The 14,167-nt window shown below is 41.3% G+C and overlaps 1 protein-coding gene across 1 annotated transcript; it reads left to right on the forward strand.

Annotated features, from left to right (window-relative positions):
• The first annotated feature begins 154 nt into the window (after window positions 1-154).
• On the forward strand, window positions 155-11,729 carry LOC109751645 (replication factor C subunit 1). The gene is made up of 23 exons (XM_020310526.4): window positions 155-515; window positions 635-772; window positions 1,349-2,062; window positions 2,168-2,235; window positions 2,386-2,461; window positions 2,545-2,606; window positions 2,694-2,845; window positions 3,155-3,321; window positions 3,434-3,622; window positions 3,728-3,849; window positions 3,927-4,134; window positions 4,512-4,565; window positions 4,719-4,888; window positions 5,757-5,847; window positions 7,154-7,335; window positions 7,433-7,472; window positions 7,568-7,692; window positions 8,334-8,406; window positions 8,896-8,988; window positions 9,649-9,895; window positions 10,912-10,971; window positions 11,059-11,209; window positions 11,445-11,729. The coding sequence occupies exons 1-22, from the start codon at window positions 513-515 to the stop codon at window positions 11,190-11,192; spliced, it is 3,168 nt and encodes a 1,055-aa protein (XP_020166115.1). The 5' UTR covers window positions 155-512; the 3' UTR covers window positions 11,193-11,209; window positions 11,445-11,729.
• The last annotated feature ends 2,438 nt before the right edge of the window (window positions 11,730-14,167 follow it).

Here is a 14,167-nt window from a genome sequence, read left to right on the forward strand (position 1 = left end):
CAGTAACTTTTTTTGATCCAACGGCTGATATCGACCAGGAGTGAGATCGAACGGTCCACAACGCATCAAAAATCGATCCGACGGCCGAGAATCGCTAAGCTCTGAGGAGGCCCATGTTCTCCCTAGATACTTATATCAGGATTCTCCCCCTCCCGAATCTCCGTTTTTTTTTTTGACAAATTTCGGGTAAACCCGAACGCCCACCCGTCGCCAAGCCCCCGTCCGCCGTCGCCGACCCGCAGTCTCCCCCCACCCCCCTCCGCCCTCCCATCCACCCGAAACCACCCCGCACTGCCACCGCCGCCTCCCCCCTCCTCCTCCTCCTCCTCTCCCGTCATCGCCCCCCCGCTTGCGCGTGGCGCCAATACCTAGCGGCGCCATTCGACCCAAATCGAGGGCAAGGAGGCGACGACGCCCACGCCCCTAAAACCCTAGAGGGTTCCCCGTCGCGATTGAGCCAAGAACCGGCGAGTTCGCGCGCCGGTGCCGGGCTTTTCCGGGCCAGGACTGACATGGTGAGTTCTTTCTTGACCCCTCGCTAATCCAGGTTTCTTGGTTCGACGCGGAAGGTTGGTTTTTCGATCCGCTCTTCTCGGCTGACGGTTTCGCCGTTCTTGGATTTCTTGTGGCGCAGTCGTCGGACATCAGGAAATGGTTCATGAAGCCGCACGACAAGAATGCCGGTGCGGCCAAGCCCTCTGCCGCCGGCGCCGCGCCGGCGGCGGCCAAGAAGCCTGTGCTCAGCATCCCCGAGAAGGCCGCGACATCTTCGGTAGAATGCTGACTTCTTTCTTTCTGCTTCTTCGTTCATCTGGTTGGTTCGGTGCTTTTCTAGGTCTTCTTTAGCGGTTTGTTTTCTCTAGCATTGCTGTCCAGGATGCAGTGCATCGGCTCAGCAACTCGATTTTCCTCGGTCATACAGTTTAATAATTCTAGATTAATGCATTTCCTGCGGCAGTGGCCCAACCATAACCTGTTAAAATGCCTTATTCCTTCTGCTAATCAGTGTTGGAATCTTTTGTGCAAACCATACATTAATATCGTTATATATATACACAGACCACCCAAAAAGATTCTAGATTTGATTTTCGCATGCACTGTTTATACAGTTTAAGAACCGACTTTGATGTTTCATGTCTGGTTGTGCACCATGAGCCCATGATATAAGGATGTATTAGCAGATAGTACTGTCAATCAGATTCTAAGCTGGGTATATTCTTGTACCACCATCGCAGTTAGACCAATGGCTCGCTTTAATTCTTTGGTTGCTTCCACTGACCTAAATTATTTGATGTCCCCCAGTTTATATACGTCACCTGTAATCAAATACTGTATCTGGACCATGCAGGTGCCTGGCAATCAAGATGCTTCAGTTAGAAGGAAGACAAGCAAGTACTTTGCACCCAAAACAGAAAAAGATGCAGATGTTGCTGAGAAGAGTTCTTCTAAAAGGAAACTTCAGAAAAGCAGCGAGGACCTTGAGGATGACATCAAGCCTTTCGCAGCAAACAAGGCCCTTAAGGATGAAGAAGACGACGACGACGACTTTGTGGCGCCTTCGAAAAAGAAAACTCCAGTGAAGCCACCACCACTAAAGAAGTTGAAGGCTGCATCTAATGATGATGACCAGGACGAAAGGATGGATGAAGATGCCGAGACCCCTTCCAAAGCAGCTGGAAGGGGAAGAGGAAGGGGAAGGGGAGGAAGAGGAGCAGGAGCAGCCCATGGAAAGACTACCAGTCATGATGATGATGGTGGGGAGGACAGGATGGATGAAGATGCTAAGACCCCTTCCAAAGCAGCCGGAAGGGGAAGAGGAAGGGGAAGGGGAAGGGTTGGAAGAGGAGGAGGAACGGCTCATGGAAAGACTACTACTGGTCTTGATGATGATGGTGAGGAGGATAGGATGGATGAAGATGACAAGACCCCTTCCAAAGCAGCTGCAAGGGGAAGAGGAGGCAGAGGAGCAGGAGCTACTCCTGGGGGAAGAGGTAGAGGAGGGGGTGGGAGAGGTTTCATGAATTTTGGTGAAAGGAAGGACCCCCCTCACAAAGGGGAGAAGGTAATTCATAGTTCTTGTCATAAGTTTCTGAAATGCCCAACCCGAAACTGTTCATTCCATGTTCTGAAAGGTTCAACCCTAAACTGTTCATTCCATGTTCTGTAGGAAGTCCCAGAGGGTGCCCCTGACTGTTTAGCTGGTCTGACATTTGTCATAAGTGGTACCCTTGACAGGTGCGGGTTACTTTCTTCATTTTTTTATACCGAAGTGTTTTGTTTTCTGATCATGCAACGGCCAATGCACATAATTATCTTAACACTTCCAACTTTCTTTATTGAGATGATCTGGCCAGTAAATAATCATAATTTTCTGTTTGTCTGCAGTCTTGAACGGGAGGAAGCGGGTGATCTAATAAAGCGTTACGGGGGACGTGTTACCGGTTCAATTAGTAAAAAGACGGTATGTGTAGTATTATAAAAGTTGCCGCTGTAAGTATTAATGGCTTATATCTTTGTTGACAACTTGACATTGCTTGTTGGCAGAGTTACCTATTGGCTGATGAAGATATTGGGGGAGTGAAATCTAATAAAGCAAAAGATCTGGGGTATTACTTGATGGCTTTATTTTGAGAAGGACTCTGTAAGTTTGTTTTTAATTGTCACTGCTTGATACATGCTCACGTTTATTGCAGCGTCCCGTTCTTGACTGAAGATGGGTTATTTGATATGATCCGGAAATCAAAGCCTGCAAAGGCTCCTGTAAACAAACATGAAGGTAACAGCAATTCAGAAAAGCTACAGAAGTCACAGACGAAGAGCTCTCCAGTTAAAGCTGAAAGAAGAGGTAACCAGGAACTTCTAAATTGTAATGCATCTATAGTTTATAGGACAAACATAATCCTGCTTAGTTGCATTAACCTGGAACATAATTACCGTGGTAGTTCACTCCTAACTTTGTACTCCCTCCGTCCCAAAATAAGTGTCGCTGATTTAGTACAAAGTTATACTAATTCAGCGACACTTACTTTGGGATGGAGGGAGTAGATGTTAGGTTGATCCTGCAAATAACATGCCATTGATATGATTTATTTTCTTAATATTGACATTTCTCATGTTGTTGATGCTTATGCATATCTTGATTTTGAATTTTTAGCTGTCGATCAAGTCGGTACCATGGGCAAGAGTACTCCCTCAAAGAGTAATAAAGAAAGCAACTCCACCAACAACCAAAAGGTCAAGGTTGTTGACCGCGGTTCTTTGCAATGGACAGAGAAATATCGGCCAAAAGTTCCAAACGACATAGTTGGCAACCAATCAATGGTGAGAAATTCTGCATTTTGCTTATTTTGGTCATGTACATCTATGCACACATAACTTAGTATGAAGGATTGTTTTTTTCCGGGGAGCATTGACGAACTTCTAATGTATATAGGTTAAACAACTTCATGATTGGTTGAAAAGTTGGGAGGATCAATTCCTTCATTCTGGCCAAAAGGGCAAAGGAAAGAAGCAGGTCGATGGTGGAGCTAAAAAAGCTGTATTGCTGAGTGGACCTCCAGGCATTGGTAAGACTACAACTGCAAAAGTTGTTAGTCAGATGCTTGGATTGCAGGCCATTGAGGTGTGTCTTTGTTCTTACATACTTCACTTATTATCTTTCAGGTAATTATGTGTTCTTTATTTACCTTTGAGTCATAAATTTAAATGAGTAATATATGCATAACAGGTTAATGCAAGTGATAGTCGTGGTAAAGCAGACTCCAAGATCGAGAAAGGTGTTGGGGGGAGCACATCAAATTCTATAAAAGAGCTTATCAGCAATGCTACTCTGAATTATAGTGACAACCGGTCTGTACTACAATATCCTGAACTTTTGCACTTTGATTTGTTTTTATTGTTATATGAAGTGTGGAGCAATTTCACAGGACAAAGAAGCCTAAGGCTGTACTAATCATGGACGAAGTTGATGGTATGTCTGCTGGTGATAGAGGTGGAGTTGCTGATCTTATTGCCAGCATCAAGATATCCAAGATTCCTATAGTTTGCATTTGTAATGATCGTTATAGCCAGAAGCTGAAGAGCCTTGTAAATTACTGTTTGCTACTCAACTTCAGGAAACCAACAAAGCAGCAGGTTATTTCATGCCACCATATTCTAATGATTGATGTAAATTATTGTTTGCTTTCCTACTATTGTCTATTACCCTATTATTGCCCGTACCTATGACAACTGAACTGCTGTTCTCAATTGCTTGCTGCTACCCAGTTAATCTGATAAAATCCGCCTTCTTAATGTTTTTTCTGAACATAAGAAAACGTGGTTATATTCATTTTGGTATTTTTTTTAATTGTTGGCAAAAGTTGCTTCTTTTTTGACTTTATGTTTTTTCTGGTTTACTTCTCCCATCTCCTCACACTATATATACTAATATGGGGCAGGTTCAGCACTATTTGTATTTCTAACAAAACAAATTGTGTTTTGGGGTTTGTTTTAACTTCTGTACTCAACAGATGGGCAAGAGGTTGATGGAGATTGCCAGAAAAGAAGGCATTCAAGCTCAAGAGGTGTGTTCAATATGTTCTCAGGGTTCTGTTCTTATTGATGGTCAAAACTTCAAAAAAAGTGGAAACATAGCTCAACTAATTCAATACTAAATCACATAATATTCTTTGCATATTTCACGTTCAGTTGCTAATATATGGTTTCTCATCTGCTAGAATGCAATGGAAGAGCTTGCAGAAAGAGTACATGGGGATATTCGCATGGCACTCAACCATTTGCAATACATGAGTCTCTCTCAGTCTGTGGTCAAATATGATGATATAAGGTTGCGTCTTAATAGTAGCTCAAAAGATGAAGATATCTCTCCCTTCACGGCTGTGGACAAGTATTATTCCTTCTTTTTAGTATATCAATGTCATTCTATGGAGTTATTTAGAATATTTATTGTCAGTCTTTCAATGATCTCTTCATGTTTATTGATTAATTCGCGTTTGGTGTGAAACTACATATCCTGTCTAATTATGGAAGTGTTAAGGATTAACAAAGTTTTCCGATCACTTACTCTGCTCGCCCTGTTTTGATCTTATTAATGCAAATGTATTTGATCCAGTCATTTCTTTTGGGGATGGGTTACTTTTTATTAGCATTGGGAACATATCACATTACAGATATACAATAGACCCGAAGTGGTCGGACCCTTCCCCGGACCCTGCGCAAGCGGGAGCTACATGCACCGGGCTGCCTTAAAAAAAACTAACTCCACCATTTTCCTAGTTTCTACTGTATATCCGTTGGAAAAGTACCTGACTTAAGTACATGATGATGCTGGTGCTGATGACGTTGAGCTTCATCTAAAGGTTTCATTTGTTGCTAAATTGATTTAGGATAAAACGTTTGTACATGTACTGAGATGCAGCCCTAGAAGCGGTCAAAAGAAGATGATGCCCTATAGATTTTGGTATTTTTTGGAGAACAAGACTCAGTAGCTTTTTGTAATGGCTAAACATGTCAATTCCCAACTAGTTTAGACACTTGGAAGTTGAAACTGTTTGCCCCTGCAATTAATTTGTCAGTTTGCTTTTATCTTTTTTATATAGATTAGTGAGATTTAAGCAGATCAAATGATATTTTTTTCATTCACTTAGTTCCATGCTCACTCCCGTCTAATTAAATGTATCTATGCTTATACTTGGTTAATTGCTTGAATGGCTTTCAAACCTAGTGTTCTTCATGGTTATTTATTCAACTTTCAGGCTATTCGGTTTCAATGGTGGGAGACTAAGGATGGATGAGAGAATCGACTTGAGCATGAGCGATCCTGATTTAGTTCCCCTTATTATCCAGGTTTTGAATCAAATTTGTTTTTGTCATCTGTGCAAATGTTAATCCTTCGCATTTGCATCATGATTTTTTTATTACTATGTATTTCTTTTCTGTGTACTGAATGCAGAGCTACTTATGCTTGTATAATTGTAATGAAAAAATTCCACTTTTCAACCCTGAACTATGGCCAAAATTCACCTTTCAACTGTGAACTCTAAAACCGTTTGAAATGCAACCTCAAACTATTGGAACAGTCAACTTTCCAACCTAAAGCGGTTTCCCAAGTGGTTTTGACTGATGTGGATGCCATGCAGATGCCACTAAATGCCACATCGCTGGCATGTCATCAAATCCTTTTTTTACATGTTTTTACCAATATTTCTTCCATTTCCAGTACTTTTTTGTTATTTTTTTAAATACGGATGAATAGTTTGTTTTGGTTGTTTATTTTTTCAGTTTTGCTTGTTCATGGTGGCAACATGCCAATGATGTGGTTAGAGTTCATGGCTGATTTTTTTTTGAAATGTCGACTCTTTTAAGTTATGGTAATCAGTAGTCCGTCATAGCGTGCAATTTAAGTGTTGAGCCTAAATTGCATCTGTGTTTTTTTGTTGCAAATTTAGGTCTTGTTTGCTTCAAGGTTGACCATACCACAACTACCCTTAGACAATACATGGTAACTGAAACCACAAGTGTGGCGGGAAGTTATGTTTATGTGGATGAGAAAGCATGGCAAGCCATAACTGTGGCTAGAAACCAAACACACACCTAACAAATTGTAGCGTGCCTAAGGTTATCCATCAGACTACTTTTGTTTCTCGACTTTTTTTGGATTGACAGGTACAATAAGTCAATCTACAAGACTGCGAGTAGGTAACCATGTCACATGCCACACCCCTAAGCACTATGAGCTAAGCTCCACTGCTAGTGATGCTTGGAGGCCGGTCGCTCTTGCTGAAGCCCACAACCGTGCCTCTGCACTGTTAGTGCATCATCTAACTTAGGCTAATATTTCTGAATTGGTCAACACAAAGGCATTCCCATTTCATAGCAATGCTGTTACAGCTTTGCATATGTTGACACGTTTCTCCTGGAAAGCTTGGATGCTAGCTTTCATTTTTTCTTTTCAATCATCTCAGCTATTATATGAAAGAAATTCCAGCTATTAGTTGCTGTATTGAACTACACATGATGGTTTAGTTGGTGTGTACCAGAATTGTGTACAAATATGTGCTTTAGGACTGCTTCTGTCTTTGAATTATTGTTACCCTAGTTGCTTCTATCATTAAGCCTGGTTATATTCGTGTGCTAATATGTGCCATTATAGGAAAATTATATCAATTATCGGCCTAGTGCCGTTGGGAAGGATGACAGTGGAGTTAAAAGAATGAATTATCTTGCCCGTGCCGCTGAGTCTATAGCGGACGGTGATATTGTTAATGTGCAAATAAGAAGATATCGACAGTGGCAGCTGTCCCAAGCTGCCTGTTTGGCTTCATCAATAGTACCGTATGTGCATTGATCTTTCCCAATGGTTAATATGTAGCGGTATTGATTTATTCGAATGTTTCAACACAGTTATCTAATCTCTTTCAAAAAATTTCAGTGCTGCTTTGATGCATGGAAATAGAGAAGTCCTTGAAGCAGTAAAGTTCAAACCCTAACCATCCATTACTACTATTGAGTATATTCTATTTTTTCTGAATTTTAGTAGACTGAACTGGATAATGATTTTTTGCAGGGTGAAAGAAACTTTAATAGGTTTGGTGGATGGTTGGGCAAGTACTCAACCACTAACAAAAACAAAAGGCTACTGGAAGATGTCCATAGTCATATTCTTGCATCACAGCAAGCTAATTTGGATAGGTGGGTATAGTCCAAAACTAGCTTGCTTTCTGCCGAATCCTACTTTGTTAAGTTTCTGGATTAGTAGTAAAATTGATACTTACCCTGGAACCACCAGAACCATGTTTTTCACTGGTAAAGAGTAGGGTACTTATGTACATTGATTGTTGGATTATCGATATAGATCAGAGAACAAAAAAACAAGCTAATGATTTTCTTGGCTAATTGTTTTATTACTTGTAACCATGATAAAATGATATGGAACTTTCAGCATGAGTGAAGACAAGGACCACATTATCATCTGCTAGGAAAAATATATGGGTCATGGATTTCTTTTAAGTGGCCAGCCAACTATTAGTTGCTGGACATGGCTTGCTCATTTTCCAATGTAACTACTTATGAACAAGTGCCTCAACAGTCAGCGAATTAAAGGGTGCCTTACCCTTCTCTTAACTTGCCTTGGTCACATCTTCGAGATGGAAGATTATGATTTTCTATTTCAAACCATGTAAGCTGAGAAAACAGATCGTCTTTGTGTTGTAAACAACTAATCATTTACCAGAACTCAAGATCCTTTGACAAAAGTTGTAACTTGAAAGACCGTAAAGGATCTGTGCTATGTTTCATTGTAGTCTCAGTCTTGTAATTGTTGGAATCTGCAGGGAGGCGTTGAGGCTCGATTATCTCACTCTTCTCTTGAGACAGTTGACTGGCCCACTGAAGACAATGCCGAAGGTATTGTTTATCATGACCTTCTTGGACTACTCTTGATCATTCACTAAATGAGCGAAGCATAAAATTGATTTTTTGTTCAAAGCTTCCACAGAAGATTCATCGAAGTATCATATGTCAACTGCTGCATTTGTTCAAGCATATTGCTGCATATTGTCCGAATTGTGTACCTTGACAGGTCTGCTCCTTGTGAGGAAGTAATGCATGATGAATTGGCTAATTTTATTTTTAATAAAAAGAGGAGAAATCTTATTTTTGTTATTTAAGGATTTTGTCAAGGGGCTAGGCGGGGTTTGACACACAAAGGCTTGCAACTTTGCATGCTTTCTCAATTCAACTATTATCATCTTAGAATTAGTATTTCTTTCGTTGGCAAAATATGCACTCTGCACGCACACTATTGGTTGCTCGTTTGCAATGCAGTAATCTCCCATGGAGAAACCTTTTAACTGAGAAATCTGCCGGTGATCTTATATTTGTAATTTTCTGCAGGAGGAAGCTGTCCAAAAGGTGGTGGAGTTTATGGATACCTACTCTTTAAGCCAGGAAGACTTTGACACGCTTGTTGAATTATCTAAATTTAAGGTTGGTTATTATTCTAAAAACTGCCTGATGGTGTTCATTAACTGTCTCTTTGAGTGGCAATTTAGTTGACAGATAATACATATACTTAAACGTATTTGGTTTAATGTAATGTTAAAGTTATCCATTGTAGATATTCTAGATGATGCAAACTATGTTGCACTGTGCTAATTATTTTGAGAACGTGTTTGTGGTAATTGCATCGGCAACTGTTGCATTTGTCTTCTGTGTAATGTTTTCATAGTTTGCATCGTGGGAGCTATAAAAATTGCTTGAAAACATCAGTGAAATATGAAGCTCGTGATGGTGTGGAATTCTGGACATGATAATTCGTGCAGTAGTGATGAGAATACAGAGACAAGTTAAAAAATACAACAAAGAAACAATAGAATCTACTTGGTCGGACAATGTATGTTTTCAGTATCGCAGTATTTGCCATCAACTCCACAAGCTTATGTAGCTTGTCAAAGATTAGGTCCTTTATTTGTTTTTCGGTGCATTGTTGTTCAATTCAGATCTTTATCATTACAACTAAGTTCACTGCTCAAATTAATTTATTGAAGCATCCAAGCAGGATAATGTCTTAGTTGAGCAATGTTGTTTCAATGTAATTTGATTACCCTCTTTCCTTTACATGGTGCTGAATACATTTTTGTTCTGCAGGGCCATCCAAATCCTATGGATGGTATTCAACCAGCTGTTAAAAGTGCCTTGACGAAGGCATACAAACAAGGAAGTAGCTCTCGTGTTGTTCGATCAGCAGATCTAATAAATATCCCTGGCATGAAAAAAACTTTAAAGAAACGAGTGGCAGCAATCCTGGAGCCATTGGATGAGAGTTTGCCTGAAGAAACTGGAGTAGCATCTGCAGAAGGTGATGAAGAGGAATTGTCTGATGCTGAAAATGATGGTACGTGCTTTTTTCTCGGTAAATGAATATATTGTACCAAAAGAGAATCTTTAATCTTTAATGCTTGCTGTTGTACATATTGATTAGTGTGGTCTGTTTTAGGAATACAGATAAATCTGTTGACACAATTGGTACCAGTATTGCTACAACATTTTCATATGCATTTTCATTCGTTATTTTATCTGTAACATGCCATACAGTATGTCTTTAGCCAGTCATGATACGGTGTATCTGGTGTTGGCAGAGATACTAATCGAGTAATCATCAGTCCAAGGAACTATGAATAAATATCTGTAATAAGACTACGTTTTTGTCTGTACTTATTTGCTCCAAACTTCTAACATTCAGTCGGAAGGATCACAGTGGTCAGTCAGGCTCTTTTTTTAGTTTGCATTACCGCCAAATTCAGGCCTACTCCCATGTAGTTTGTTCTGTGAAAAGTGGGATATCAGAGTGCATTATCTGTAACATGCAATGCACTGCTAGAAGAATTGTTTTCTGCAGAGCATTGTTGCTGTACCTAATATATTCCTACTTGCATAAAAGCATAAATGGGTTTGCAGCAGGGGCAGAAATTCAATGAGAAACTTGGAATCTGGTCTTCAGTCAGGCTTATAGATCTGTCACAGATGCTAGCAAATTGCTCAGAGCCTGATGCTCTTTTCTTTTCTGGGTACTCCTGATGTTCTTTAGTAATGCCAGAAAACTGTTGGGAGGGTCATGGAATTGTTGTTCCATCACAAGAAACTTTGCATTTTTTAATTATTATGTACTCCAGGTGTGATGAATTTTGTCTTCTCTGATCTTGGAAATGTTTGTGTAGCTATGCCTGTCAAATAAACCAAACAGTGCTGTGTTCATATTTATACGCCTAATATATAGCATCAACGATGTAATTTTGGATGGTAGTTTTTTGTATCACCGCTGTACAGATCGGCGCAGCTGAGAGTCATACCTAGTTTATTTTTTGTACTAGTCAATTTTCAGCGCATAGACTGCTCCTGTTTTTCTTTCAGATGAACTTGTGCCTGGTGACTCGAAGCCAAAACTGGACCTGCAGAGTGATAATAAGAAAGGTTATTTGTCATATTCTGCCTTGTTTGATATTGTTATTATCGCCAGGATATATAATAACTAATTTATATGTTGGATTCCACTCGCAGGAATTCAAGTGCAGCTCAACCTGAAGAGCAATGGCAACGGGTCGAGCGCAAAGAAGGCGCCAGCAGCAAGATCAAAAGCTCCTGGGTCTGCAGGGAAGGCCGTCGGAGGCTCAGGCGGGAAGCGGAAGAGGTAGCCTACCGCCGCCGCACAGTAAGTGTCTAGTATGTACTTATATACTATTCCCTCCGTCCCAAAATAAGTGTCTCAACTACAGTACAACTTTGTAAATAAGTGTCTCAACTATAGTACAACTTCGTACTAAAGTTAGTACAAAGTCGAGACACTTATTTTGGGACGGAGGGAGTATATCCAAATGTCATGTGATACCTGACCTGTCGATCCTCCTGAGATACATTTGATCTGATCGCTACGCTGTTGTTTTCAGATGATGACTGTTTGGAAGCAACAGAGACCGCATATGGTTAGTTGGTGGTCTCGTCTTTGGTTTCTCCTGTTACCCCAGTTCCCATTTGTAGGGAAAACCTGTTTGCTTGCACTTCATGTGCTCTTCTGTTTCTCGCCCCGGCTAGAGGGGCTTGTTTAGCGTGTGAGCTTTTTCTCCTGACGCAATCCGCTCTGAATCTGGAACGGTTAGGTGTATTTTTCAGAGATGTAAACCTGAAACTAGAGAACAACATTTGGATGCCTGGTTCTGCCTGTTCCCACTGAATGCTCGTCTAGCTTGCTGTAGATAACATGGTTGTAACCTGCGAAAGGCCGATCAGGCAATCTGCTGTGATCTTCTGTTGCGTTGTTCATCTCGTACCGTGAGCTCGGTATGTCGGCTCTGGGTTTGTGGTCTGAACAGCCCATGGTCGCTCTTTCTCTCGTACACGCGTGGTGTTGGCAAGGTCGCCCTTCTCGTACGCGTCCTTGAAAAGGGCGTCATTCAAGGCTTAGCTGTCTATCGTCATCTGTTGCAAGTCTTTTTGTGGCGCACACAAGAACAAATTATTAATGAACGAATGTTTGCCGCTACGATCTCAGTGTGTACACGTGGGATTTGTTTTCATAAAATCTCGCTATGATTTTTTTTCCTTTTTTCCTTTTGACAACACCAAGCTTCGAGGCATCCGGCAACAATGCACGTGCATAACCAATCTACTCACTCTATTTCTAAATATAAGTCTTTTTAGTGATTCCATTATCGATGCGGATTTTTAAGACATGATGCGTGCAAGGATGAAATCTGAATAGAATGAATACCCAAACAATACACAGTTTAATTGGGCCAAGTACGCGTACATGAGTTGGTAGCTAGCCATCTTATGAGCTGGATACAAGCGAATCCGCATGTTAATGTAACGCAGACCATTTAAATGGTGACCAGATGAAGGGTCTGCCACGCTTTAACTCTTCACTTAAATGTCTGGTGCGAAATGCTGGTGGGCGTGATGAAGATATTTGATTCCAGTGTACTGCACATACCCGTCCCAGGGCATGACGCAGACCATTTACATTAGCTCCAGTATTTTTTATGCATCTATGGCACGAATTATCGGTAGTTATTTAGTTAATCGCCGCCTGAATTGTCTGCTTAGTTCAGTCACGAAAGAGATCGAGTATAATAAATCGAGAAAATCCGTTTCGGGCACCTGAACACAAGCACTTTGCCCATATATTATAATCTTGCTTGTGCACCTAACACAGCTACGTGGATCAAAGACGTCCCCATCATTGAATCGTCGCCATTTTCTCTGGGAGTGGTTGCTTGCACGCAAATGAATGCAGTCGTAGAGGAGATGGACACCAAACAATATTCATATGTTCTGAGAGATACTAACAAACGCATACATGTAGAGGAGATGGTACAACCGTACAAACATGCCAAATCTCAGGGTCAACACTTGATGTTGATCTCGTGATCCGAGGTCAACACACCAATACATGAGTTGATGTCTTCTTGCCCTGCGAGTCTGTGAGATGTTGATCCAATCCAAAATGCTTAACTGATTATGCGGCAGATGACTTGGGATTGAAAATGAAATGTTGGCGAGTGCTTAGTCTGTGGACATTGCACACCATCATTTATTATCTGATAGCATTAATTAAACAAAGTATTACAATCATCGGAATCACTAACTTCCGAAGGAAAATTCCCTAGCCAACACGCAGTGCGTTGCTTATCCTCTTTGACTTAGCGTGTCCTAGGCAACGCAAGAGGTGAAACCATGAAAGAGGTGTTACTTATTACCCAAACAACTTTGAAGCTAAATATTTCGGGCTCCTAGCGCCGGGTTGGAGATGAATAAAAAAAGTTCAAAAGCTTGCAGGAGAGACTGCCAAAGCGACTGCTACAATGGGGGATGATTCACCTTCCCATTAGCAGGTCGTTCCCGTTGCATCGACGTCGGCAGAGCCCTGTCATTTTACCACCCTTGTATCCTCCCAGAATAGTTCACCACTTGCTTGCGCTTCACCATGTCTTCTTTCTGGTGCTGCTTAATTAGCAAGAGATTCTCCACATAACTAGAGAGGAATCTCCTTGAAGCTTCAACTGGCACCTTAGGTTTATCATGTGTTATCTCATTCTGAACGTGCCATATCCCCCACAAGAGCATGAGTACCATCAACCGTTGCTTCTCATTTAGCTCATATAGCAGCCGAAGAAGCCATTTTCATCCGCATCAAAGAGAAGCATGCTTTCGTGGGGAGATCCCAAGTTGAGCGCATAGCACCCCACATCTTTTTCGCATGAGAGCACCCGCATATACCACAATCACCATGTGATTCCAGCAAATTTCCATGCAAGTATGTGTACTTTTAGCGGTGCAGAGCATTTCCAAACGAGCTTTCAGGCCGGGTGTGTACCGTCGGGGTACACATTTGTCACAACAATCCCATGTTACTCCATGATCACCTGTAGGCCAAGCGCATAGGCAGTACGAACTGAGAACAAATAGTGCTTGTCAGGATGCCAGGCGATAAAGTCTTCCTCAAGGCGCCCCAATGGTTTGATATTTAGAACCTCTGCAATGTCCACATGGAAGAAGTTTTGCTATATGGGTTGAGCAGTCCATATGAACCAACTATCAGCCATCTGGAAATCCGAGACCCAGAGCAAGGGACATCGATGCCGCGTGGTAATCGGCTGGTATGATGCACCGC

This window comes from Aegilops tauschii, chromosome 7, assembly GCF_002575655.3.
Source record: "Aegilops tauschii subsp. strangulata cultivar AL8/78 chromosome 7, Aet v6.0, whole genome shotgun sequence".
Lineage (NCBI taxonomy): Eukaryota > Viridiplantae > Streptophyta > Magnoliopsida > Poales > Poaceae > Aegilops > Aegilops tauschii.